This window comes from Cucumis sativus, chromosome 1, assembly GCF_000004075.3.
Source record: "Cucumis sativus cultivar 9930 chromosome 1, Cucumber_9930_V3, whole genome shotgun sequence".
In the NCBI taxonomy this organism is placed as follows: Eukaryota; Viridiplantae; Streptophyta; class Magnoliopsida; order Cucurbitales; family Cucurbitaceae; genus Cucumis; species Cucumis sativus.
Window position 1 is genome coordinate 20,910,332 of NC_026655.2, and position 23,820 is coordinate 20,934,151.

A 23,820-nucleotide genomic window follows, 5' to 3' on the forward strand; every position below is an offset into this window, starting at 1 on the left:
TCAATGCGTACTTGATCATCAATCTTCTATAAGTACTTGATTATATGAAAACACTAGTGAATCTTTTCTTAAAAAAGTGGTTGAGAATTTTCAAAAGTCGTCTTGAACTAGGTGTGCATAGAGAGGGTATTGTATGAGAAACTTTTTTAGGATAAATAATTTACAACTTCAACGGTAAGTGCTAAAGTAAAAGAGGTGCGACTTAGACACAAGAAATGATCACTAGTTCTGATTACTTTGCATTCTTGTGTCTACATCATGATCAATACTATAAAAATAAATGACGGAACTTTACAAGAAAAATGCATTTTTGTGTCACTCTCTCAAACTCTGATTTTGAAGAAGTGCTTTTAACTGGTACAAACTTTAGTCCACAAAATTTGTTCTAACCTAAAATAATGTGAGAGTTGAATTATGAATGATATTTGAAAACAATGCTCTTTTACTTTTTTTTTTCCCTCGTTTTTTTTTTTGCAAGAAAAAAAAGAAGGTTATGTTTCCTAAAGTATTTTCTTGGAATTTTTTCAAGGCACTTCCTAAGATAAATTCAGCTACAAACAAAGATTTTATTTGTAGATTCTAAATGTTTCTTAACTATTTTAAAAAGTCATTCAAAAAAGTTAATTAATTTTACAACCTAACACACTCATCAATCCATTATAATTCAAATTTGTGCACTTTGACCATGAAAGGGATTGGTGATTTATTGGGTCCAAAGTTATATGGTGAAAATGAGTTCATGTTTATATATGATAATGAGGAATATATGAATTTAATTAATACAAGATATTAAAGAAAGTCTAAGGTTTTAAGAAGATTAGATGCTTAGACTTGAAATATCAAATCATGATGATTTTCCATTTGAAAATAGAAGAATTTTAAATGAGACTTGATATCATGCATATGCAAATGGCTATGGAGGTGCAAAGAGATGGCAGGGGACCTCCAAATAGCATCTTTCCCCCCAACTCACAAAGTAGGCCCATCAAAATCACCTATATCACTTCAAAAACCACTTTCTATTAACTTTATCTTTTTAATTCTAAATACATACACACACAAATACATATACATGTGTATGTGTATGTGTATGTGTATGTAGGAAATGAAAAGATTATATATAGAAAAAAAATCCATTTATACTCATAAATTTTTGTGCTATCACTTTATCAATTTTTTTAGTATATAAACTTATGCATCATCCATAAATAATTGCAATGGTTCAATGAAGTAATAAAACAAAAATGCTTAAATGCTTCACAAAAACACATTCACAAACATTATTTTGGGAATCTCATGATACAAATATGATACATAAAAAAATGGTGTTTTTTAACCATTAATGCAAAACTAAATAAACATGTAACCCTACAAAAAATAATAATTTGGATAATGAACTTGAAATACACCATTAATGAATGTAAACATAAAGCATCAATAACACTAGGAGGCAGCTTACTGCATAAATAACGATACAGTGAGAGACTTCCTTCGAACAAAGACAAATCTTAGTGTAAAAAAAAAATTGCTTTGATAATAGATATGGAATGGAGAAAAATGCATGAAGAAAAATTAAGGGAGTAAATGAGTGGTTTCCTTTAATACATATTTAGAACGACTCATTCTTTCACTCGTTTTGAAAAAGACTAAGTGAACCACAAACAAATTGTTTATTAGATGATTAATGGTACTTAAGAATAAAAATGTAATTACAGGTGTAAAACAATAATTGACTCTGTTGTAATAATAAACCAACTTGGAAATGATCGACTTATTTATAATGATTATATTCATGGACACAACATGTAATTCTACCGTGCAACTATTGGTTTATGGTGATTCACATCTTTCATTAATAAATTTCGATGTTGATTAATTTAATTAAAAAGTTTAATTAATTAATCTAAGATCATTAGAGTTTATAAGTGAAAGTTTATTAGGTTCTGTGGTTAGCTAGCTCTTAATGTAAAACAAAAACTTTTTAAAGAATCTACTAAGAGAATGTAGTTAATGGTTTGAAATGCAATTAATATAATTAATGTAATGTATATAGATATATTTAATAAAAAGTAAAATTTGAATAAAATTACAGAGATATAATTGAATAAAATTAGAACAATAAATAATATGAATAAAATTCATTTTAACACTGTAGATTAGGGGAGAAATATGCCTTTCAATGTTTAATTAAATATAAGATAATTAATTAATTGATGAAAAGTTATTTTAAATTAAAAATATTTATAGATATAACAAAATTTTACAAACTATTTATAATAGACTACAATAAAAAGTAAGATAGAGGAATGTACATCTAAACACAATTTGTATTGGATTTGATAAAAACTATTCAAAAAACACATTCGATTATTTTGAATAGTTGGACAAACACTCCAAAAATTATATTCAAACACTCTCTTGGTCTAAATGGTTAACTCAACCTAAGATATTCCTTAAAACATATTAATTCTAAAATTGAAATACTTCAAAGCTAGCTACAATATATGAAAATGCCATAAATATATCCTTAAAAGAATGCCATAACTACAAATTGAAAATCCCATATAGACACATTTATTTTGTTAGAAGTAAATACAAATATACACAACTGAAATTAGAGAGCCCTAGTTGACCCCTTGAACAAAATGGGATATGTCAAAAGAATTGGAAAAAGCAACACCCTTTTTCAACTTATATTGAAAGGGATAGATATCATTATCTTTGAGAGCCAAAGAAACCAAATTTAATCACAATAGAAACGTTTAGAGAGAGAGAGATACTAAAAGATCTTTTTTTTTAGTCAAAAAGATTGTGCAAAGGACACAAGTCTTCCTTCATAAAGATAGAAAAATTAAAAATAAAAAGATTGTTATTATTATTGGATTCTCAAGAAAAAAAGAAAAAAAAAAAAAAAAAAAAGAAAAATGGTCAACCCTCTCCCAATCCTACATAACCCCCTCCATCTCCCATCCCTTCCTTTCATTCCACAAACCCAACAAAAATTCAAACTCTTCTCCCTCCTCCTTCTTCCCTCCGCCACCACATCATGCATAGCTTCTCCCCCGCCGTTGACACCTCCATCTTTCACCTCCACTCCCCCGACCTCATCGTGTCCCCCCCACTTTTTCCATCATTCCCTAACTTCTCATCTTCTCATTCCTCTTCCTTTCTCCTAGCATACAGCCAGCTCGCTCTGAACCCGGTGCTCGAGTCACCTGAGCTTTTACCCTCAGAGGTGATCAGTTATAGTGGTAGTAGTGGACCTTGTAGTAGCTACGGGTCTCCGACGTCATCGCAACCTTCCCTAATACAGCGGAGCATGAGTAGCCAGTCGCTCCAAAAGGATAGGGTAAGGCATGGACCGGGTGCTAGGATTTCCTCGTTAATCGACACGGATATGCCGGCCGTGAGAAGGGTTTACAGCTCCGGTGATTTGCAGGTGAACCCCAAAATTTGGCTGCAAAATTCTAGTGTTTCATTATTCTTTCGCACTTAAGACATTGCATCTTAACAACAATTGTCTTTGAGAATCATATGATCTTTATAAAATCATAGTCAAACACACCAATTATTTCTCCCATATTTTGTTAAATAAATTTTACAATATGAAAAAAATATAATGGTATAATTCATATATGTTCTGAAATCTATTTCTTTTACCATTAAGTAAAAAATATATTTCTCTTGTAAATAGAAAAGATTATACTGAAAAAATTGATATGAAATAATTCAGGGAAGAACAGAAAGAGGGTGCTCAAGTGAAAGCAGTTTGATAATAGAAGGAATGACCAAAGCTTGTAGATATAGTCCTGAAGAGAAGAGAGAGAGAATTGAAAGATATAAAACCAAAAGAAATCAAAGGAATTTTAATAAGAAGATCAAGGTAATTATTTATTTTTCAATTATTTCTTTATTATTATTCAACGAGTTTAAATTTGTGGTTCCTAAGCTTTCATAATAGTTGTGTCTAATAAATCATTCAGGAAGTTTAAACTCATCAAATAATTAAACTTATGAACTTCTTTTAATACTGTGTTTAATAGATTCAATAGATTCATGAATTTTAAAAATAAAAGACTCTTTTAGAGAACAAATTTAAAAATCTATTAACCTCTTAGACTGGAAATTAAAATTACTACAAATCTATTATAAACATTCCAAAGTTTAAAACATATTTGGCACAGTTGAATAATTAAACTTAAAACTTAACCTATTCTCTTATTAAAAAAAACTATTTCTTCTTCTTTCCCTGCTTTCTTTTTCCTTTCTACTTTTACGTAAACTATTACTACTATAAACAAATAAATTATAACTGGGATATAATTGAGATTAACTACTAATTATTTTTAGAATTATTTGTATAATGTAACGTATATTTTCATAATTAAAAATAATTCTATTTCATATAGTCATCTACAAAGATATATCGTAATAGACCATATTAGGTGTATTAATAATCTATTGAATAATGAGACTATGACCCTCAAATTTTGAGTTTGAGTTTAAAATATAACTAAGTAGGCAAATAATTAGTGCTTTTTTTTGCTACATGAATATGGTTTAGAAAAAGAAGAAATAAGGACAAGACATTTCTAAAATAATTGAGGCATTTTGGAAGTTAAAAGACAAAGTGGACTGAAAAATGATTGTGGATAGGGTTTCTATTCATATGTAGCTAACAATAGTGATATGTTATTTTTCTACTCCAATCACATTTTTAATTCGATTTTTTTTAGTTGCCTCTATTTTTCGATTTTGTTTTAACAACTTCTAAATATTTTACATTTGTATCAAATAGGTCATTCAACCTATTGAACTATTTTAAAAGTTTGTAAACTTAAAGGACATATAATAATTAATTTAACAGTAATTTTATTTACATTTTCATGATTAATCTCTTTAGTCAAACTTTAGTTTTTTTTTTTTAATGGAAATTGACAAGTTTTCTTAATTATTTTTATCTATAGTTAAGGTTATATATCTAATCATTTGTTATATAATTTAATAGTATGAATGTAGAAAAACATTGGCCGATAGTAGAAGACGAATAAGAGGAAGATTTGCAAGAAATGAAGAAATTGAAAATGGTAACTCCACCAGCTCTCCATTAGAGGCATGGAGTTGTTATGAAAATCCCATGGTGGAGGAAGACACCGTCCAAGATGATGGCTCATGGATCACCTTTCTAGATTCGTACCATCGCTAAATTGATAAAAAAAATTGAACAATCGACTTTTAAAATGGTAAAAATTAAATCTTTTTTGTTCTGTATCGTTAAACTTTGTAATTAAATTGAAGTTCACTTCGAATGTACTGTTGTAAGAAGTATGTGCATTGTGCATATTTTTGTATACGTGATATCAATTATTACTTTAGTTCTGCCAATTTCATTGTCTATTTATATTTAAATTTTAGGTTAAGTAACTTTTACAACCTTTGTTTTAGTTCATTTAGGAAGAATCAATTCAAATTGAGTGAATTGCTAATATAAAGAACAAAATAAAGGACTGAAATAGAGGTTTGAAGAATATAAAAACTATATAATAACACATACTGAAATGGGATTTAAATTAAAACCTAGTTTTTAATCATCATGTTCTTCCCTTGTAAAGTAGAGTGTATTATTTGGATATTTTTCATTTTGGTTTTCTAATTTTATGTTTTAAAAGTAATTTTTTCAAAATGTTTTGCAATCTTTTTGCTCAATTTGAACTATTTCTCTTTTGCTTTAATTTCTTTTAAGAAAAAAAAATTATAGAAAACAAACAAAAGACATTATGAAAGGAAGTGTGGTTTTTTTCTCTCTTTATTTAATAAAAAGAACTAATACATGAACATTAAAATATATAAATGTTATCAAATAGGCACTACTATAAGACAAACTTATTGTCTACTAAAATATAAATATAGAAAATATTAGAATATATATGTTTTCAGAAAAGAAAAAAAAGAATAAAATAATATTTTAAAAGATACTTTTCACTCTAAACTTTTAGAATTGGTTTATGAATAATAATTTTAGTGGTTGAAATTTTAATTTTGGTGCTTTATTTTACTTTACTTTATACTCTAGTTTCTTTAAATATATATAAACCAAGAAGGGGATTGAGGATTCAATCTCTCTTAATTTTACCTTGACGAATTTAATATGTTATAAGATGAAATAATTCTTAATAATGATTACAAAATTTTGTACCAATTAAACATTACATCTAATAAACCCCCTTTTAAATATTTATTGTATATAAAATATAGGTTTTTATAGTATATTAAAGTCTCAATTAATTTTATCTGTACTTTCCCTCAATTTATATACATTCGATATTCATTTTAGTTTTGATTAAATTTTGAACTTTGCGTTGGAGTGATAATTCTAGATTGGATCGATTTTCGATCAAACAGTCACCAAACCAACTATATGGTAAGATAATAAATGTTTAAACTGACCTCGTCTGTCGAATAGTAAAAGACAGTCGATTAGTTTAACCCTTTTAAATTTTTTAAAAAATTTTCTCAAATCGACACCAATCGACTTCTCTATAATTTTAAAACTATATATATATATATTTAACTCTTTCAAATATTATCATTGATCTTCATCAAAGTTTTGCTTACCAAATGGCAGTTGTGACCAATAATAAAAATTAGGATATCACATCCTCTTACGTTAATACACCATATTGTTGTCACCTAACATTTTTTAAAAAAGTATACTTGAAAGTAGGAAGAGAGTTTGGAAACATTTAGGTAAGATGAAGGGTAAAATGGGTAGTATTATTGTAAATTTGGCAAACGTATTAGGATATTTTATACTATTTTTTAAAACGTAAGAGTATGATTTTCAAAATAAGTAAATTATAGGTCGAAATACCATCTTGGTTTTAATATTTTGAAATTTTTAGTACTTTCAGTAACTTCTAAATTTAGTCTGTTGAAAGTTGATAAATAATAACAATCATAATTTTTGGATACCATAGGTGAATATGTTTTAAGAGAATGATAGTAAAAGTGTTGGCATACATAATAAAAGGTGTTTAAAAAACCTACAAAGATTTGGGGAGGAGGGAAAATAATTTAAGTTTATTGTAAATATATAATATCAAATTGGATATATTTAAAAATACATTAACTAAAATTAAATAGATATAATGAAATTAGGAGACCAACAAGTTATCACACCAACGAGTGCAACAAAAATTCAAAAAAACTAATCCAATTAAAATCTATCAATTCGTTTAGTTTGATTTTTTAATATAAAATTAAACATATTGAATTAGTTCGAGAATATAAATATACATGAAAAGAAAATTTTTAAAAACAACAAATTTTACAAAATATTTAACAACATTTTAAAATTTCATATAAAATTTCATATAAGTGAGTGATTATTTAATAGAATCCAAAATTTTATTATAACTTGTAAATATTTTAATTTATATTGTAGTTTTTAAAAATATCCATAAATAAAACATCTACCTATTATTACTTTTAAATGTAGTAGTTTAATTATGATGCATGCATGTAATTTGTTATCAAGGAAGAAAAGACTTAGTTATTATCCAAAAGAAAAGAAATAAAAAATCCAAATTTCAATCCTAAAAAACCAAATTTTAATATGAGAATTCGGAATAAAATTGAGAGTGAAAAAAAGAGAGAGGACGTATATAGAGTCCAAATCAACGTTGAGCCAATCAAATAATTAAAGAACCAAGTCATTAAATTTATTTCTTATTAGATATTGGATTGGATCCCTCACTATTTTATAAAGCTAATCGAGTTAGAATTTGTATGAGTTTAATTAATTTGCGCATCTGCCATGAAAAACAATGATCACAATTTTGAAGACTAAAACTAAAATTTAAAGCCCATATGATTATAGATATTATAGAAGGAAAAGAATAATGTAAAAAGGATGAAGGCAAAGTCATTATATAGTTGAGAAAGAAACAGGAAAGGGAAAGTGGTGATAGAGATGACAATCACAGTCACAATCACACAATTACTTTTCACAATATATATATATATACACTTTGAAATATGAAGAACTGTTTTGCCTAATTTTGTGTACTATTTGAGAAGACAAAAATCAAGTGCTCTTTCATTTTCACTTCCCTAACTCATAACACACTATAATATTTCTATACACAACTCTTCTTCTTCATTCAACTCATGTGTATCTTTCATGAATCTTCTATTTTACTTGTCTATTCAAAATAAACAACAATAATAAAACAAGTTTTTGTTAAGTTATCATTTTAAACAAAGATATCATTTTAAACAAGAACAATACATTTCCTATCTTCTACTTAATTTACAATTATTTTACTAAAAAAAGAAACAAGTTTGTATCTAGGTTTGTTAGATTCACTTTTAATAGTTTTTCCTTCCTCAATCGATAGCCATCTACTTTTATAAAGATGGACTCAGTTAGACTATTATGCTTTATGGTCGAGAACAACAACTCTCTTTTAAACTTTGACCTAATTAATTCTATTTGTGCGTCTTCAAATTGAGAAAGCAATAAAAAATTAAAAAACTTTAATATTCAAGATTATATATCAACTTTTAGAACTCATTCAAAATAAGATTATAAGATCAAAATTGCAACGCTTCAGTTTCAAGATTTGGCATTCAAATGGCTCTCACATTCCCTAGCATCCTCAACGATCCAACTATGTCACCATTACTTGTCTTGAATGCTTTTAAGAATGAAAGTTGTCTCTATACACCAACGGTACATGCATGATTTGTTCTCAGCTACATGCACTTTAGAAAAAATTTCAAGAAACCATCTAACACAAGATTGCTTCAAACTAAACGCATTTAATTCTAAAGTTTCTACGATTGAATCACAAAAAAGGAAAACACACTTTTATATAGTAACGTTTATTTCCTTGGGACACCTTGAATCATTACAAAGTCCATTGTGTATATATATTCAACCTAAAATTTGATGAAGACATGTAAACTAGTGGGTAAGTAAAGTACCCAAAAATATATATATATATATATCTTTCATTTCTTTTTCCTCTCTTCTTCCAACCTAAATTATATCAATAATTGATGGAAATATCTCTTTTAATTTCTTTCCTTCTCTATACCTACAATCCTAATTTAATGTAATTATAACAAAATTCATTTAAAGTTAAAATTTTTTTTTTTTTTAATTTAACCAACGTGTAAACACAATAAAATATAATTAGCTTTATTGGAATTTCTTTTTTAATTAGTAGAATAAATGAAGAAAGTTATATATAAAAAGTTCACTTGTTTGAATAACTCATTTAATATGTACTATAAAATTTGAAATTTAACATCTTTACAAAAACACACAAAATAAAATTTAGAGGTAAAAATAAGAAAAGAAATAATAAAAACTTGAAATTTGATGCTTTTTGGAACAACAATGAATTGAACCCACTTGGAGAGTGATATAAAGTAAAATAGCGACGTTTCACGATATCACCATTTGTGCTACCCTCAACCTTAGCCCCAAAATCATGATGTTGAGACCTATTCCAATTTTTTATTTTAAAACTTTTAGTTATTAAGTTCAGCTAGTTTTGTTTCTAACAAAAGTTATATTAAATTACTTATTTATAACAGTAAAACTTAGGTTCGAAGTTTTTTCAAGTCATTAAGATGTTTACTTGACCTGTTGGACTTGTAAAGTGATTTGAAAGAAATAGGAGGTTGTTGACTATTAATTATATTAATGTTTAAGCTTTCTCTATAATTTTCTACAAATTCAAAACGAGTTTGTATTATACTTGATTTGTGTCCTTTTATGGGATTATTATGCATCTATCTTATACAACTCAACAATAATCTAATTACACTTTGTTACATGACACTTTTATTTTATTTTTCTTTTCATTTTTAAATATCTTTTAATTTCTTTTCAATAATCAAAACTTAAATACAAAAATCTAATAATCAAAACTTAAATACAACAATCTAATTAGTATGGACTCGAAGGAAAAAGTGATAGAGTTTTTTAAAACTTCACAAAAGTAACTTTTTGAAAACAAAAACCTATATATGAGCCCAATTAAACTAGAAATTCAACTGAAGGTACCGATCAAGTAAATCAACTACATTAAACTTAATATATTAACTATATTAATAATTTAACTTTTCATCTCACTAGTAAACTTAAAACTTGGTAAAAAGATTAACAATCATGCGTCAATATTACCCATTTAAATTAACCTAAAAATCTTTCAAAGTTTAATGAAAAAGGGTCTATATGTGTGTGTGTGATCTCATTCTTAACCTACCATAAAACAAATAATAAAAACTAAGAAAAGAAGTTAATCAAACAAACAATATATATAGATTGATAGTATAATATAAGAATGAATAATTAAAATTTTCTCCACATGTGACATCCATTCTCTAGACACCAATGCCCCCACCACCAACCCTCCAACATATATTATTTTCCCTTTTTCTCCCACATATTATTATTTTAAAACAATTTAATAAAAAGAAAAAAAAAAAAGTTGATTTCATGTTACTAAATCATAGCACTGAAAAACTTAATGAGAAATTAAAAGAGAAAAAAGGTTTAGACAAAGGCTACTCGGGGATGAACTTTAGGGAATGTGGGCGGCGGCGGCGGCGGCGACGGTGACCCGCCCACTGATTTTAATGGCTTCTTCTTTTCTACAATTGAATATAACAAACTAATAATAATAATAATAATAATAATAATAATGGGCCAATGAAATGTCCACTCCCATTTGTTTGGTTTTGTTTTTATTATTATTATTATTTAATTACTCATTGTATCATCATTAATTATTATTAAATTTTAATGTTGTGCTTAGGACAGGATCTAGCTCGGCTAATTAACATTTTTAATTTAACTTAGGATTCTCTAAGGAATAGTTTAAGAAATTATTAATAAATGTTCCTCTTTATTTCTTCACGTGGGGCTGGGAATGTTTGTATTAATATATACCATCAATACTTGATTGAATATACGTTTAATGTATGAGTTAGAGATATATATGAAGGAAAAGATCAAGATCCTATTCGAACAAGAGGAATCCTAAATATAGGATAAAGTATAGAGTTAAAAGGGTTTAGGATTAAAGTAACTAAAAAAATGTTAGTTGTAATTCTACACCGAGTGAGTTCTTGGAAATTTTTCTATAACACGTGTGAAATTAGTTTCTTAAGACGTAGTATGTGAGTTAATTAGGTCAAAACATGTTGAAAAGGTTTGTGTTAGATTGGTCACAAAGATGTTTAAAAACATTGAAACTATATCGTGCCAAAATGTTGATCCAAATCCTAAGCTTAGAACATTACAATATGTCAAGTTAGAATTAGAAATATGAATGTGAATATGGAGAATAAAACATTTTTACATTTAATAATCGCATATATTTTGAAATATACTTTTAATTATAGCATACTTTTATTTTCTCATGGTTCTTTTAAAACTACTTTTGCTTATATACGTATTCATTTATGAATCGAGTTTTTTAAATAAAATTTAATGATAAAAGTAAAAAGACTAAAGTTTGAAAATTAATAGAGAAGAAACTAAATTAAACACATTTCAAAATATATAGATAAAAGAGTATTTTAGTTATTTAAAATGCTTTCCTATATTTGATTTGTTTTATTCAACTTTATATTTCGTTAAGTCAAGGTACATTTAATAATATAATACATGTATTTTTATTTTTCAAAGTTTCTACCGTAAAGAGGAGAGCCTAGCTTTGCTTCTCGTCTTGTAGTAAGGGTTAGGAGGATATAGGCTCTCCTCGTCCTATACATTTTTCTTCCTTTACCTTCTCTATATTTATATTGTTTGACTTATATTGGTGAAATTATCTTTCACAGGCATATTGCTCCTACACGTATGTCATAATATACTAAAGCGCGTTACTAAGTCATGTGTTCTATTTTATAAAGCATAGATACTTACAAATGAAACTTTGAGCCCTACGAGGTTCAACAAAATATATTTCACTTGAAACTTTTTTTTGTTTATCTTCATACTTCTTTTTTTAATCTTCCTCTTGCTTTAATCAATTTGAGTCTCTTTGCTATTACATTCTATTGACTATTGTACTTTAGTATCTATTTAGTATCTATGATGTTGCTTTTGCATGGTATTTTGTCCTGATGTCAAGAACTTCCCATTTTGTAATTTTTTGTGTGGATTTAGAGTATTATATTCAGTATTTTTTTAATGTTAAAATTGCTTATAACCTAGATTTTAAAGGAAAATATATATTCAATGTATCAGTTTGATGTATCATTATATGCTATTGTCCTCGTATCTCGTATCTGTATGTTTCTATCGTTCTTCCAATTTTTTAGGAATTGATGTATCCTATCCTATTGTATCTGATATATCATACCTACCATGTTTATTGTGCTTTACCGTTTATTCTTGCAATTGTTGTAACACTCAGTATTTATAACAAGTTATAGTGTTGTCAGATAACCCTTCTTTCATCTCTGCTATGCATATAGGTTATTAGTTATGAAAATTTTCACAATATTCTAATGGAAAGTATCATGGCTTCTACTTGGACCACTGTGTTAAGATGGCCCACTGATCTTTGAAGGCCCAACCCCAAACCCACTAGAATAGAAGGGTTGAAAGGATGGCCCACTGATGCTGAAGGCCCAAGCCCATTATAATAGAAGGGATGAAAGACAGTAAATTAGCTGGACATGATAATTCATATTGTTATTGTGCTATTCTAATAATTACATAGAAATTTGGTAGTGATTACTCTAATTTGGTCCATTGATTGGAGAAAGTGATTTTGTGGATCCATAATTTGAATTAACACCCTGAAATTTTGAATCCAATTGAATACATGTAAACAACTTTCTGTTTACAGAGCCTTTACCCTAGACACTTAGAACTTGAATGAACAATGCAAAGAACCAAATTGAAATATTCACCAATTGAAACTTGAGAGTGAACCAAATAATTCAACCTAAAAGCGAGTACTAAAATAAGCAAGGAAATGGTAAGGTTTGTGTATATAAATGCAAATGGCAGTAATAAAAGAATGAAATTCACTTTAAATTAAGCAACAATGAAACCATATCCATCAATTTTTCACTAATTGGGGAGTTAACTAAAAGATGTTTTTAGGAATGAAAATAAATCTAAGTTTTACTGTTTCACAGTAGTAATAATATGCTCTGCCACAACAGCTTCAAAAATATTGTTGATGGTAAAATGAAGTTAAAGAAATGGGAGTTCGTAAAACAAGACCCACCCATTTTCTCTACCGCCAATATACTCTTCCTCATTTCAACTTTTTCAGAAACATCAACTCTACCTTTCCTCTCCTTTCTCGTTAATATTGATGAATTTGTAAATGCCGTTGACCATGATACCTTTCTACTTCCCGAGATGTTTACTCAGATTTCTGCTTAGATAATCTGCTCGGGCGAGAAGTCCTCAACCCACTAGTGCGTCTTCCAATGAATTTCAGAATCTCATCGATTATGATTACGGGCAATGCCACAGCTAGAACCAAGAGCCATTCATTCAAGGAAAGCGGGACAATGCCGAAGATCTTGGCGAGGAATGGCACATACAGAATCAAAAAGTGCAAGCCGAATGAAACTGACATGGCGAGGAGGAGCCAGGGGTTAACCCAAGGGGGCATTGTCAACAAGCTACCGTCCTCAGAGAGGGCGTTGAGGGAATTGAACATCTCAATAGCAACCAGAACAGAAAGTGAGAGGGTTGATGCCTTGATCTTGCCTGAGCGGAAATACTCGCACGGATCTGAATCGAAGCTGAAGACTTCATCCCCGGCTGTGAAGGGTGACACGGAGAATCCTTCCCAAGACGGGCACTGACCCCAGTTGGCAAGCTGAGAGTAAGAGACAAGGCTGTGACCATCTCCAGACAGGTCGATGCCCAAGAATGAACCATGTGTAAACCAAATAATAAAAACGCCTACAGTTGCTAACCCTACGTAGAGTCCAATCACCTGTGCACCAACGTAAGGAAATTATGGGAAAAGTACAAAATGATATCATTTCACACGAAAAGGTATTTTATTATATAGTTTGTTAAAGGAAGCGATGGAGCAAATACCAAATAGCGGAACAAAATCCATGTTGTGATCAATGAGTCATCACTTTTCCTTGGCGGTTTCTTCATTATATCGTTATCAGGTGGATTAAATCCCAATGCAGTTGCTGGGGGTCCATCTGTAACAAGATTAACCCAGAGAAGCTGAACAGGGATCATCCCTTCGGGAATACCCAGTGCTGCTGTCAAAAATATCGATGCAACCTCACCGATATTCGAGGAAATCATGTACCTACAATCATTGTTTGGCATTTGAAAGCAATGGTCAAATCCTAAATCCTGTGAAGACGCTTGATTTTTTTTTCAAAACAAGTCTTCAGGCAAAATGCGAAAGTTGAAACTGTTTAAACTTATAACTGAAATCACGCATGCCTGCTTGAGATATTCATGTTTGATGGCAATGAAAGACCAACAAAATATGTAAAATGGCATACTAATACATTATCAACGAAAATGGATAAGAGCTTGTTCAAGTGGAAGAAAAACCTGATAAAGGCCTTCATGTTGTCGTAAATTGATCTTCCTTCACCAACTGCTGCGACTATGGTACTGAAATTGTCATCGGCAAGAACCATATCAGAGGCTTCCTTTGCAACCTGGAAAAATAAAATCATATGTGGCCAGATGTTAAAACCATATCAGACACCAAGCGATTTAGATGTACAAAATGCAAAAACAACCAAGATTAATTTACACATGCCTCTTCTTTTTAACCTTCTTTTCTCAAGTTTACATGGGTGAAAATCTCAACATTTAACATTTTGGTCTGAATATAATGGCTACCACAAGCATTTCAGTTTGTTCTAAACAGGATAAGTACATTCGCTCCAAACAGGGTGTGAAGGGAAAAAAAAGTGCAGGGTATATAATTAGTATTACACAGTGACTTATTTGAAATCGTGTTTCACAGAAAAGAGCACATCAAAGTTTGTACCTCTGTCCCAGCAATGCCCATCGCAATCCCAATATCAGCCAACTTCAAGGCAGGTGCATCATTGACTCCATCTCCTGTCATTGCAACAACTTCACCATCTTCCTTGAGCAATCTTACTATCTCTTGTTTATGTTTTGGTTCAGCCCTAGAGAAAAGAAGTCCTCCATCTTGTCTTAGATGAAATTTCTGATCCTCCCGGCTCATTGTCATGAATTCTTTCCCAGTTAAACTTCTGGAATTTATAGCTTCATGTTGTCCAAATACACCTATTTCTCGACATATAGCTTCAGCTGTGTTCTGGTTGTCTCCTGTGATAACCATGACGCGAATACCAGCAGCTTTACAGTCTTGAATTGCTTGATGAACCTCTTTTCGAGGAGGATCCTATAAGAACAAATTGTGGTGCAAGCTCAAGCAATTGAAAAAGTATTAAAAATAGTAATAAGTATTAAAAAAATCACTTGCTCACAATTACAAAATATCAAGAATAAATAAACAAGACATTCACGCTGAGCAACTCACCCTTAACCCAACAAAGCCAGCAAAAATAAGATTGCTTTCAATTGTAGAGTATTTGGATGGGTCAAGAAGAAGCTGATGTGCTGGATGATCTTCGTCACCAATAGTATAATCAGAAAATTCTGGAAGATATTCCTTGTATGCAAAGCCTAAACACCTTAGTGCACTAGAAGACATCTCACGCAAACAATCTAATATACATCTCTTCGAGTCTGAGTCCAAATTCACTATAGTTCCATCAAGCAGCTGAATAAATGAACTCCGATCCAGAAGATTTTCAACAGCACCCTGCCACATTTCAGTGAATAACCATCTTAAAAAATGATAATTACCATAACACATTCAAAGAAGCAGTGAAGAAAATAATGAGAAAGAAACAAGTGATTACAATTGTACAGAATTACTTTACAATAACGAAGGCTTAAAAGATGAGGGTACAAAAGTCACAAGGTTGATTGAGCTAAAAAGTTTTGTAACCATTTCAATCCTCTTTCATGAGCTACTATGTGGGGTGAGGTACAAAAGTCACAAGCTTGATTGATATCAAGCGCTACAAACTAAAATGTTTTGTAACCATTTCAATCTTCTCTTTCATGAGCTAGTATGCGAGAAGAATTTCATCGCATGACCCAAAGAAGAGGTGAGATGAAGAGGGAAATAGCACAGCACATTCATATAAAAGAGGAAAATTAAAATTTTAAAAATCAGCAAAATAATACAATATCTGAAAGTAGGAATTATAGTAAAATTTATGACCAAACCAAATAAGGCTTAAATAATCAGATTATCATGATATACCTTCACGAGTAATGATTTCTTCCCCGATTTAGAATTTGTGATAACTCCCATGGATTTCCGGTCCCGGTCAAACTCCAAAGTAGCAATGCGTTGCTCATTCTTGTTCCAAGCTTGGCAGCATCCTTATTTAATCATATTACCGTGTCAAAGACATGTCAACATCAAGTTGCATAAGAAATAAAATAAGACAATAATAGCAGTCAGGAACTTACGCAGGACATCCCCATTAGTTTCAACTGAACTTGAGTCATATCCTTCAGGAAGCCCCATCTTTTCCACAAGAACCTTAGCATGCAGATACAAGGAATCAGTAAGAAAACTACATAAAATGTACAACACAATTATTTGTTGGCATCTGGCCCTTTTCTTCATTTCCAACACATCTTAGTAATGTTTCGTCATACTCTATCAACAGGCAGATCCATAAAACAACAGAAAGAAGCTTATCAAACATTACACTCTAAAATATCCTCGTTATTAATTGTCCAATCAGCCTCGTAATTTTCTGTTCTAAGCATTAAAACGGTTTAGCTTTCAAGGTCATGCCAAGTCACTCTTAGATATCCTAAAAATCATCTAGGGGCTAGTCTTCAACATACAAAACTGCTATCGGGGTTGAGAGATGAGACAATTAACTAAGTGACATAAAATCAATGCATCAAAAAGTCATGAGAATAGTTGGTCACCTTCAAAGCTGCTTCAGTAGGCATTCCATTTGCAACAAAATGATGGCCAGATTTTTCAACACCTGCATCATTACAAACGGCAGCAATCTTTCCCAGCATTTGTAGATTAGCATCCAGTTGACCTCCAAGCCAACCAATTATTTTTCCATCCAAAGGATCATATGTAGTCCCCTCCACATCAAAGGCTCGTAGAGTACCAACACGAGAACCAAGAGCCACAATTTTCGCCACAGCCATCTGATTAGTCGTTAGAGTACCTGTCTTATCAGAACATATCACAGTTGTACAGCCAAGTGTTTCAACACTGGGCAGCTTACGAACAAGGGCATTTTTTTGGGCCATCTTCCTAGTGCCAAGTGCCAAGCATGTTGTTATGACTGCAGGTAAACCTTCTGGAATTGCTGCCACAGCCAATGCCACAGCAATCTCAAAGTAATATGTACATTTCTCAAATGAGAACTTAAAATTTGCAGGCCAACCATCGACGTATTCCCAAGTGAGGAAGTATTTGACATTAATAAGCCAAACTAGAGCACAGATCACTCCAATTATTGCTGTTAGAAGCTCTCCAAACTCATTCAACTTCTTCTTCAATGGTGTATCATCTTCGCTCTGGGCTGCTTCTTGTATCTGACAATGCACCTGTCCGAGTTCAGTGCTCATTCCTGTTTGGGTAACAATGCAAATACAATTCCCATTTACAACTGTTGTCCCTGCAAAAGCCATACATTTTTTCCCTTGTATATCTGAATCTTCTGGCACAGCCTTAGAAGTCTTGCTCACTGCTTCACTCTCACCTGTCAAGGAACCTTGCTCAACTCGAAAAGTAGAGCTGATTAAACGCAATACTCTCACGTCAGCAGGCACCTTATCCCCAACTCTGAGTTCTACTATATCACCGGGAACAAGTTCTTTTGCAAGAATTGAAGTTCGTTTACCATTTCGTAATACTGAAGCCTGTTCAGACTGAATTTCTTTAAGAGCTTCCAATGCTTTCTCAGCATTATTCTCTTGCCAAATGCCAACAATGGCATTAACAATCAATATCAAGAAAATAACTAGAGGCTCCACAAATGCTGTGATCTCCATCTCACCTCCTTCCTCTCCATCATACCACGCAAGAACAAAAGATACAACTGCTGCCGCTAATAGAATCCTAACTAGTGTGTCATTAAATTGTTCCAAAATCAGTTTAAAGATTGAAGTACCTTCATGTTTCTCCAACTCATTGTAACCATAGATCTTTCTCTTGTTTTCAACCTCTTCAGTTGATAATCCAAGATCAGGGTTCACTTGGTATATCTCTAAGCATTCTTGAACATCTCTCGCCCAGGCTGGATACGTTTCTTTCTTCGATGAGGTAGTAGCAAAAACCTCTTTTTTCCCGTAGTTTTCACCGCCTCTACCCATTTAGATTAGAAAATCAATATCGCCTGCAAATCAGCAGTTAATTCAGACGAAATCCAACGCAAGAAAATCCCATGAACAAAAAAAAAAAAAAAATCAAAATTACAAAATCAAACACCCAAATCTCAGTTTAATCCACTAAGAATTCAGAATACCCGAACATGAACACTAAGAAAGGAAATCACAGAAAACAAAAAACACCCATTTCATCTATCGTACTAAAACCCAACTGAAAATATAAACAAATGATTCAAATTAAAACGAAATTGAAGGCGTTAATCGACAGATCAAAGAAAGAACAACACCCCCACCTCCCCGAACATCCTCCAGGAGAAAAGAAGATCAAAACAAGAAATCAAGAGTAAAGAGAAATGATTACAATCTAAAAAACCACAGAACATAGTTACCAGAATTCCTGGATCTTTGAAGCAAGAAAAGCTTCCGTTTCTCTCTCTAAACTATGAATCGACTAACTAGAGAGAAGTAGAGAGAGAAGGAAACCCAAGTGGATTATAGGTTAAATAAGGAACGATTCAACCGCATGATCTCCTACATCCGATACTACAGGAGCACGAAGGGTAATTATATTACATTGGGACACGTGTTGGAACGTGGTGGTAGAGTGGGTGATTTGTGGTGAAGGTGTAGGGTAAGAGAAATGTGGGATCCACATGGAATATGGTTTTAATCGTTATTAAAAAAAAAAGAAAAGGCACGAAGCTTCGTACTAATTTCTCTTTGGAATACCAAACTTGGGGATTTGGAAAAGGTACATTTGCTTATATACCCTTCTACTTTTGTTGAATTTCAAATAAGGGCTTGATTCCTTACGATGCTTTACGTCATCGTCCACTTTGGGGTTTCATTTTTGAATTTGCGTTGAACAATGATGCCCTTTTGGAATTTATTTCAATATACACAACAACAACAACAATAATAATAATTTTATATCTACTTTAATCATCCAAAGCTATAATAAATTATGTTACTTCATATAACACATAAGTATTTAGTGTTCCTGTAACAATCTGATAAAACTATTTTTTCATAATTCCATATTTGTTTATAACAAATTTTCAATTCTTTCTTTTCTTCTTCTTTTCCATATTTTTCATCTTCAACTTTTCTTATTTCTCATCTTCCACCATTATCCTTCTCTTTTTCGTCATCTTCAACCATCAAAATCATTTATATTTCTTTCTTATTCGATAATTATTCTAAATATTGTTTTTCTCTTGAATTGTTTAGACGATTATAAAATTTCGTTTAGAATTTTATATTTTATTGTGAATATCGTTTTATTTTTGTTTTTTTTATAAGAATTACAATTTTTTTTCCTTTCAAATGTTTAGAAATTTAAGTATCACCATAAGAATTTTGTATTTCATTATAAAGATCTTTAGTTTGAAATTTTTTATGATCATTTACATTAAATTACATGATCGTTTATCAATATCAATTCAATCACTTACCAATATCCCAACAACAATTGTGTAGCCAAATAATCTTGAAAAAAAATTGGATAGCCAAATCTGAAGAAAAAAAAAAACAATAGTCAAATCTAAATGATCAAATAAAAAAAAAAAAAAAAAAAAAACGTTGAGATATTGGTATACGATCTTTTAGATTTGGGTACACGAGTCTAAATAAAACAATCACGTAGTCAAATCCAAATAATCGTATATAAGATCAAGTGGCCAATAAATTGCACGTTGACTGACGCATTTTTATATTTTTCAGGGGTATTTTTTGTTATGGGTCTACTCGCTTTTTCCGTTTTCAAAATTATTCTAAGTACAAATATTTTTCCGGTTTATTATATTTTTTTAAAAAAAACCCCTTTTACTTTTGTATAACAAAATAATAATAATAATAATTTGTTATTTTCACATGAGATCCCAAACTAAGTAGTTACCCATAAATTAGTAAAATGACAAAAAAATAAATAAACATTTTGATATTTTACTATGTTTGTTGATCATTTTGCTATTTAAAATTCTCTAAAAAAAAAAAAAAAGATAAAACACAATAAATATAGTATTTAAGGGTGTGGCCTCAATCCAATTTTCTTTTAAATTAAGATATGTTAATATGTATTATATTTTAAATTATATGAAACAAAATACTAAGTACATAATTTTTTTAAACATACCATTCAAAATAAATAATCTTCTATCCCCTAAAACATTTTCATAAGTTAATTTATGATATCCTTCAAAATTTTAATTAATAAAACTTTATATTAATTTAATATTTAATGAGATAACTATACTCCGTTATCAAATAATTAAATCACATTTTTATATTTTTGTTTTTTTAAGAATAATAAAACTGTTAAATAGGTAAATATTGTAATTAATTATCGATGTTTTTTTTTTTATTTATTTAGGTACTAAAAATTTTCAAATGTAAGAACTTAAATAGTAAGTAGAAATTAACAGAAAAATAATCATTGTGATATATTGATTAGTTAATTTGATTTAAAAGAAAAAAGAAGAAGAAGAATTATGGTAATGATACTTATTTCATTTCAATTCATTTAAAATGTGAATGTGGACAACCTTCCTATGGTTTATCCAAAAACAAAATACCATAAGTTAGTTGTTGAATTCTGGTTCTTCTTTGCTCTATGAATCTAGGGTCTTGTGGTTCATGTTTTTTAGTTCTAAAATTTGATTATATATCTATGTTAATGAGAAATCAAATAATGTGATGATGATGGTCCATTTGAGTTTGTGCTATGCCATATACATTAGTCCATCAATATTTGAAGTACATGACATAACATATAGTATAAGTTAAATTGAATCAAATTGGTCCCAATCATTCACATAAACTAAAACCAATCAAATTGTACCATGTGTATTTATGACATAAATTCATCAAATTCAATTGAGCCACGTGGCCATAGACTTCAATCAAATAGGGGCCCAGCTCTCTTCTTTGTTCCATTTTCCCATTACATTATTTTTAGATATATTTTTACGCATGTACATCTAAATTTTACTACAACAAAAATATACCACCACCACCACACCCTACTACATATATGTCTTTAAAACTGAAATTTTAAACGGAGGACTGGAAGGTCTAGGAGTTTATGAATTTAAGGTCACTACTGGTTCCACCGATGCAGACAAATGAATTAGTACACTGACTCGATGTTTTCTAGACTACTAGATGTTCTGAAAACCAAAATATAGAATTAGTTGAGGTTATGTTACATGGAGATGAGAAAATGTAGTGGGAGATGGTCAAACAAAAGTTGACCAATGAAGAAAAAATTAAGTTCGAAGATGTTCTGAGGTATGTTTAAAGAAACTGTAGTCTCAAGGGAAAAAAGAAAAATTCTTCCTGGGCTCTGCTCCATGCACGCTGCAAAATTTACAAGAATGATGAAATATGTAACTATTCCTTGTGTTCCAGAAAGAGAGTTGTGTAGGAAATTAATAAATGACATTCTGAATTGAATTCCATACACCGAAAACCACTAATATATAATAGGTAGTCAAGTTTGTACTTACAGACACTTACTGACTGCAACCTTAATTGATATATTTTCATCATTTTCAAAGAATGTACCATATTGTAACTTATGTAATAATATGGTTGAAATATGTTGTTGTTAACTCATTACACTAATCACGTTGGGAGATTATAACCACATAATCCTGGCTATTACACGACTATGGTGTTAGGCCACGATTTGACTATGTGATCCCTAGTATTGCAATAGCACCAACGTTAATTAACATCTAAACCAAAATTAAATTTTGTTTTTATTTACTAAATTACATAATATTAAATTTATCATTGTCTATTGATTTAAACTTTTAGATCGATTTAACATCTTTCTTGTTCTCAGTCAAAAAATCAACCAAAACTTGTTAAATCTAGCTAACAAGGATTTTAGATTTTTGTAGTTGCACAACATGTAAAGGTTAATAATAAAAATCATTTGATTGTTTTGGTAAAATTTAGATGAGGGACAACCAAATATAATTAATTTTGCATTTAATGAGTGGTTAGTGGCATATTAGTAAGATCACATGAGAAAAAGGTTGGATCTTTCTTTCCTTTCCAAACTTTATATCATATTTTGTTTGAAGTTTATGTTTAATAGATGACTTCTAGCCATTAGCATTCAACATGAATTTAACTTATCAATAGTACATATAATTCTTCTCTTGAAATAAAGATAATTTAATATTTCATCTACCAAATTCTTCTCAAATTTATTATTCTTACATTTAAAAGATTTTTAAATATAACAAAATGAACCAAAATATCAAAATATATCAAAACGTTAGATTCTATCAATGATAAACACCGATAGAAACTGATAGAAGTCTATTAGTATCAATTATGAATAGAATCTAAAATTTTCAATAATAATTTTCCTCAACTCTTTCATGAAGACTTTAGTTTTTGGTGTGCAGTTACAAATATAACAATAAGATCCAAATTAGTAGATACAACACTAAGTAAAAAAAATACACATCACAATTTAGATCTAGCTCTTAGTGTCAATAAGTTGATAAACCCACATCTCTAATAGAAGTTTATCAAGAAAAGAATCTATCACTAGTATGTATCTATCAATAATGAGTTTATCACCAACAAATTTTGCTATATATATTTATATTTCTTTAAGAATGTTGCTATATAGAACCAATACACTTTTCTTTCTTTACAATATGTGAGATGAGATAGTCATACTACTAATGTCGAAGTCTACAGTACAATCTACATTTAAAAAAAAAAAACAAAAAATCTTTTAAATGACAAAATTGTTAAACATTATTTATAGAGTAAAATGCGAAGACCTTTCAACAATAGACTATGATGGATCACAATAGACTATTAAATATATCTATCAATGACACAGATAAATGCATATAGTAGTCTATTGCAGTTAATCAATCCAAATTCATTCCTAATAAACAACAAACGATGTCGTACACTATATAAAAATATTAAAAAGAAAAGCTTAAATGAGGTAAGATGATAGGAAAAGAGTTAAATGGGATGCAAGCAAAGTGGAATGGCCAAAGATTGCATAGATGTCGTCTTGGTATAAGACAAGCAAGAGGAAAGAAGAAATTGCAAGAAGAGGAATATTATAACTAAAAACAGCATCTTTTCACATGCCACTTTCTAAGTTAATTTGAGTTTAGTTTACTTTTCACCTTTTTGGTTTTTTCCTTTAACAAATTTTGTTGTTTTTCTTTTTCATTAAGAAACCTTAAATTGTATTATTATAATTTCAATCATTCACTTTACAAATTTTCTCTTTAAGTCTTCTTCACTTTCAATATTACTATTATTTTTATTTTCAAATATAATAAAATCAACCAAAATATTTATAAATATACCAAAATATC

At 29.9% G+C, this 23,820-nt stretch overlaps 2 protein-coding genes across 4 annotated transcripts; one reads left to right on the top strand and one right to left on the bottom strand.

Moving 5' to 3' along the window:
• Positions 1 to 2,934: 2,934 nt before the first annotated feature.
• LOC105435928 (two-component response regulator-like APRR9) lies at positions 2,935 to 5,385 on the top strand. 2 transcript variants are annotated; one of them, XM_011659689.2, is made up of 3 exons: positions 2,949 to 3,439; positions 3,734 to 3,883; positions 5,009 to 5,385. In XM_011659689.2, exons 1-3 carry the CDS (start codon positions 3,047 to 3,049, stop codon positions 5,204 to 5,206), a joined length of 741 nt encoding a protein of 246 aa, XP_011657991.1. In that variant the 5' UTR covers positions 2,949 to 3,046; the 3' UTR covers positions 5,207 to 5,385. The 2 variants fall into 2 exon arrangements, with proteins under 2 accessions (XP_031738516.1, XP_011657991.1); XM_031882656.1 differs by lacking the exon at positions 3,734 to 3,883 and having other exon boundaries at positions 2,935 to 3,439.
• Positions 5,386 to 13,039: 7,654 nt separating this feature from the next.
• LOC101206729 (calcium-transporting ATPase 4, endoplasmic reticulum-type) lies at positions 13,040 to 19,001 on the bottom strand. Of its 2 annotated transcripts, XM_004152850.3 has the most exons (9): positions 18,844 to 19,001; positions 17,030 to 18,462; positions 16,556 to 16,628; positions 16,344 to 16,465; positions 15,549 to 15,833; positions 15,027 to 15,410; positions 14,579 to 14,688; positions 14,096 to 14,324; positions 13,404 to 13,988 (listed from the first exon to the last, which is right to left on the bottom strand). In XM_004152850.3, exons 2-9 carry the CDS (start codon positions 18,437 to 18,439, stop codon positions 13,404 to 13,406), a joined length of 3,198 nt encoding a protein of 1,065 aa, XP_004152898.1. In that variant the 5' UTR covers positions 18,440 to 18,462; positions 18,844 to 19,001. The 2 variants fall into 2 exon arrangements, with proteins under 2 accessions (XP_031738733.1, XP_004152898.1); XM_031882873.1 differs by lacking the exon at positions 18,844 to 19,001 and having other exon boundaries at positions 13,040 to 13,988; positions 17,030 to 18,439.
• Positions 19,002 to 23,820: the final 4,819 nt, after the last annotated feature.

Excerpts from the sequence above, each read along its gene's own strand:
- LOC101206729 (XM_031882873.1), bottom strand. The coding sequence starts at position 18,439 with ATGGGTAGAGGCGGTGAAAACTACGGGAAAAAAGAGGTTTTTGCTACT. Across the intron at positions 15,834-16,343 it reads AGAAATCATTACTCGTGAAG|GGTGCTGTTGAAAATCTTCT; the intron begins GTATATCATGAT and ends GAAATGTGGCAG. Across the intron at positions 14,325-14,578 it reads AACATGAAGGCCTTTATCAG|GTACATGATTTCCTCGAATA; the intron begins GTTTTTCTTCCA and ends CAATGATTGTAG.
- LOC105435928 (XM_011659689.2), top strand. The coding sequence starts at position 3,047 with ATGCATAGCTTCTCCCCCGCCGTTGACACCTCCATCTTTCACCTCCAC. Across the intron at positions 3,440-3,733 it reads ACAGCTCCGGTGATTTGCAG|GGAAGAACAGAAAGAGGGTG; the intron begins GTGAACCCCAAA and ends GAAATAATTCAG. Across the intron at positions 3,884-5,008 it reads ATTTTAATAAGAAGATCAAG|TATGAATGTAGAAAAACATT; the intron begins GTAATTATTTAT and ends ATAATTTAATAG.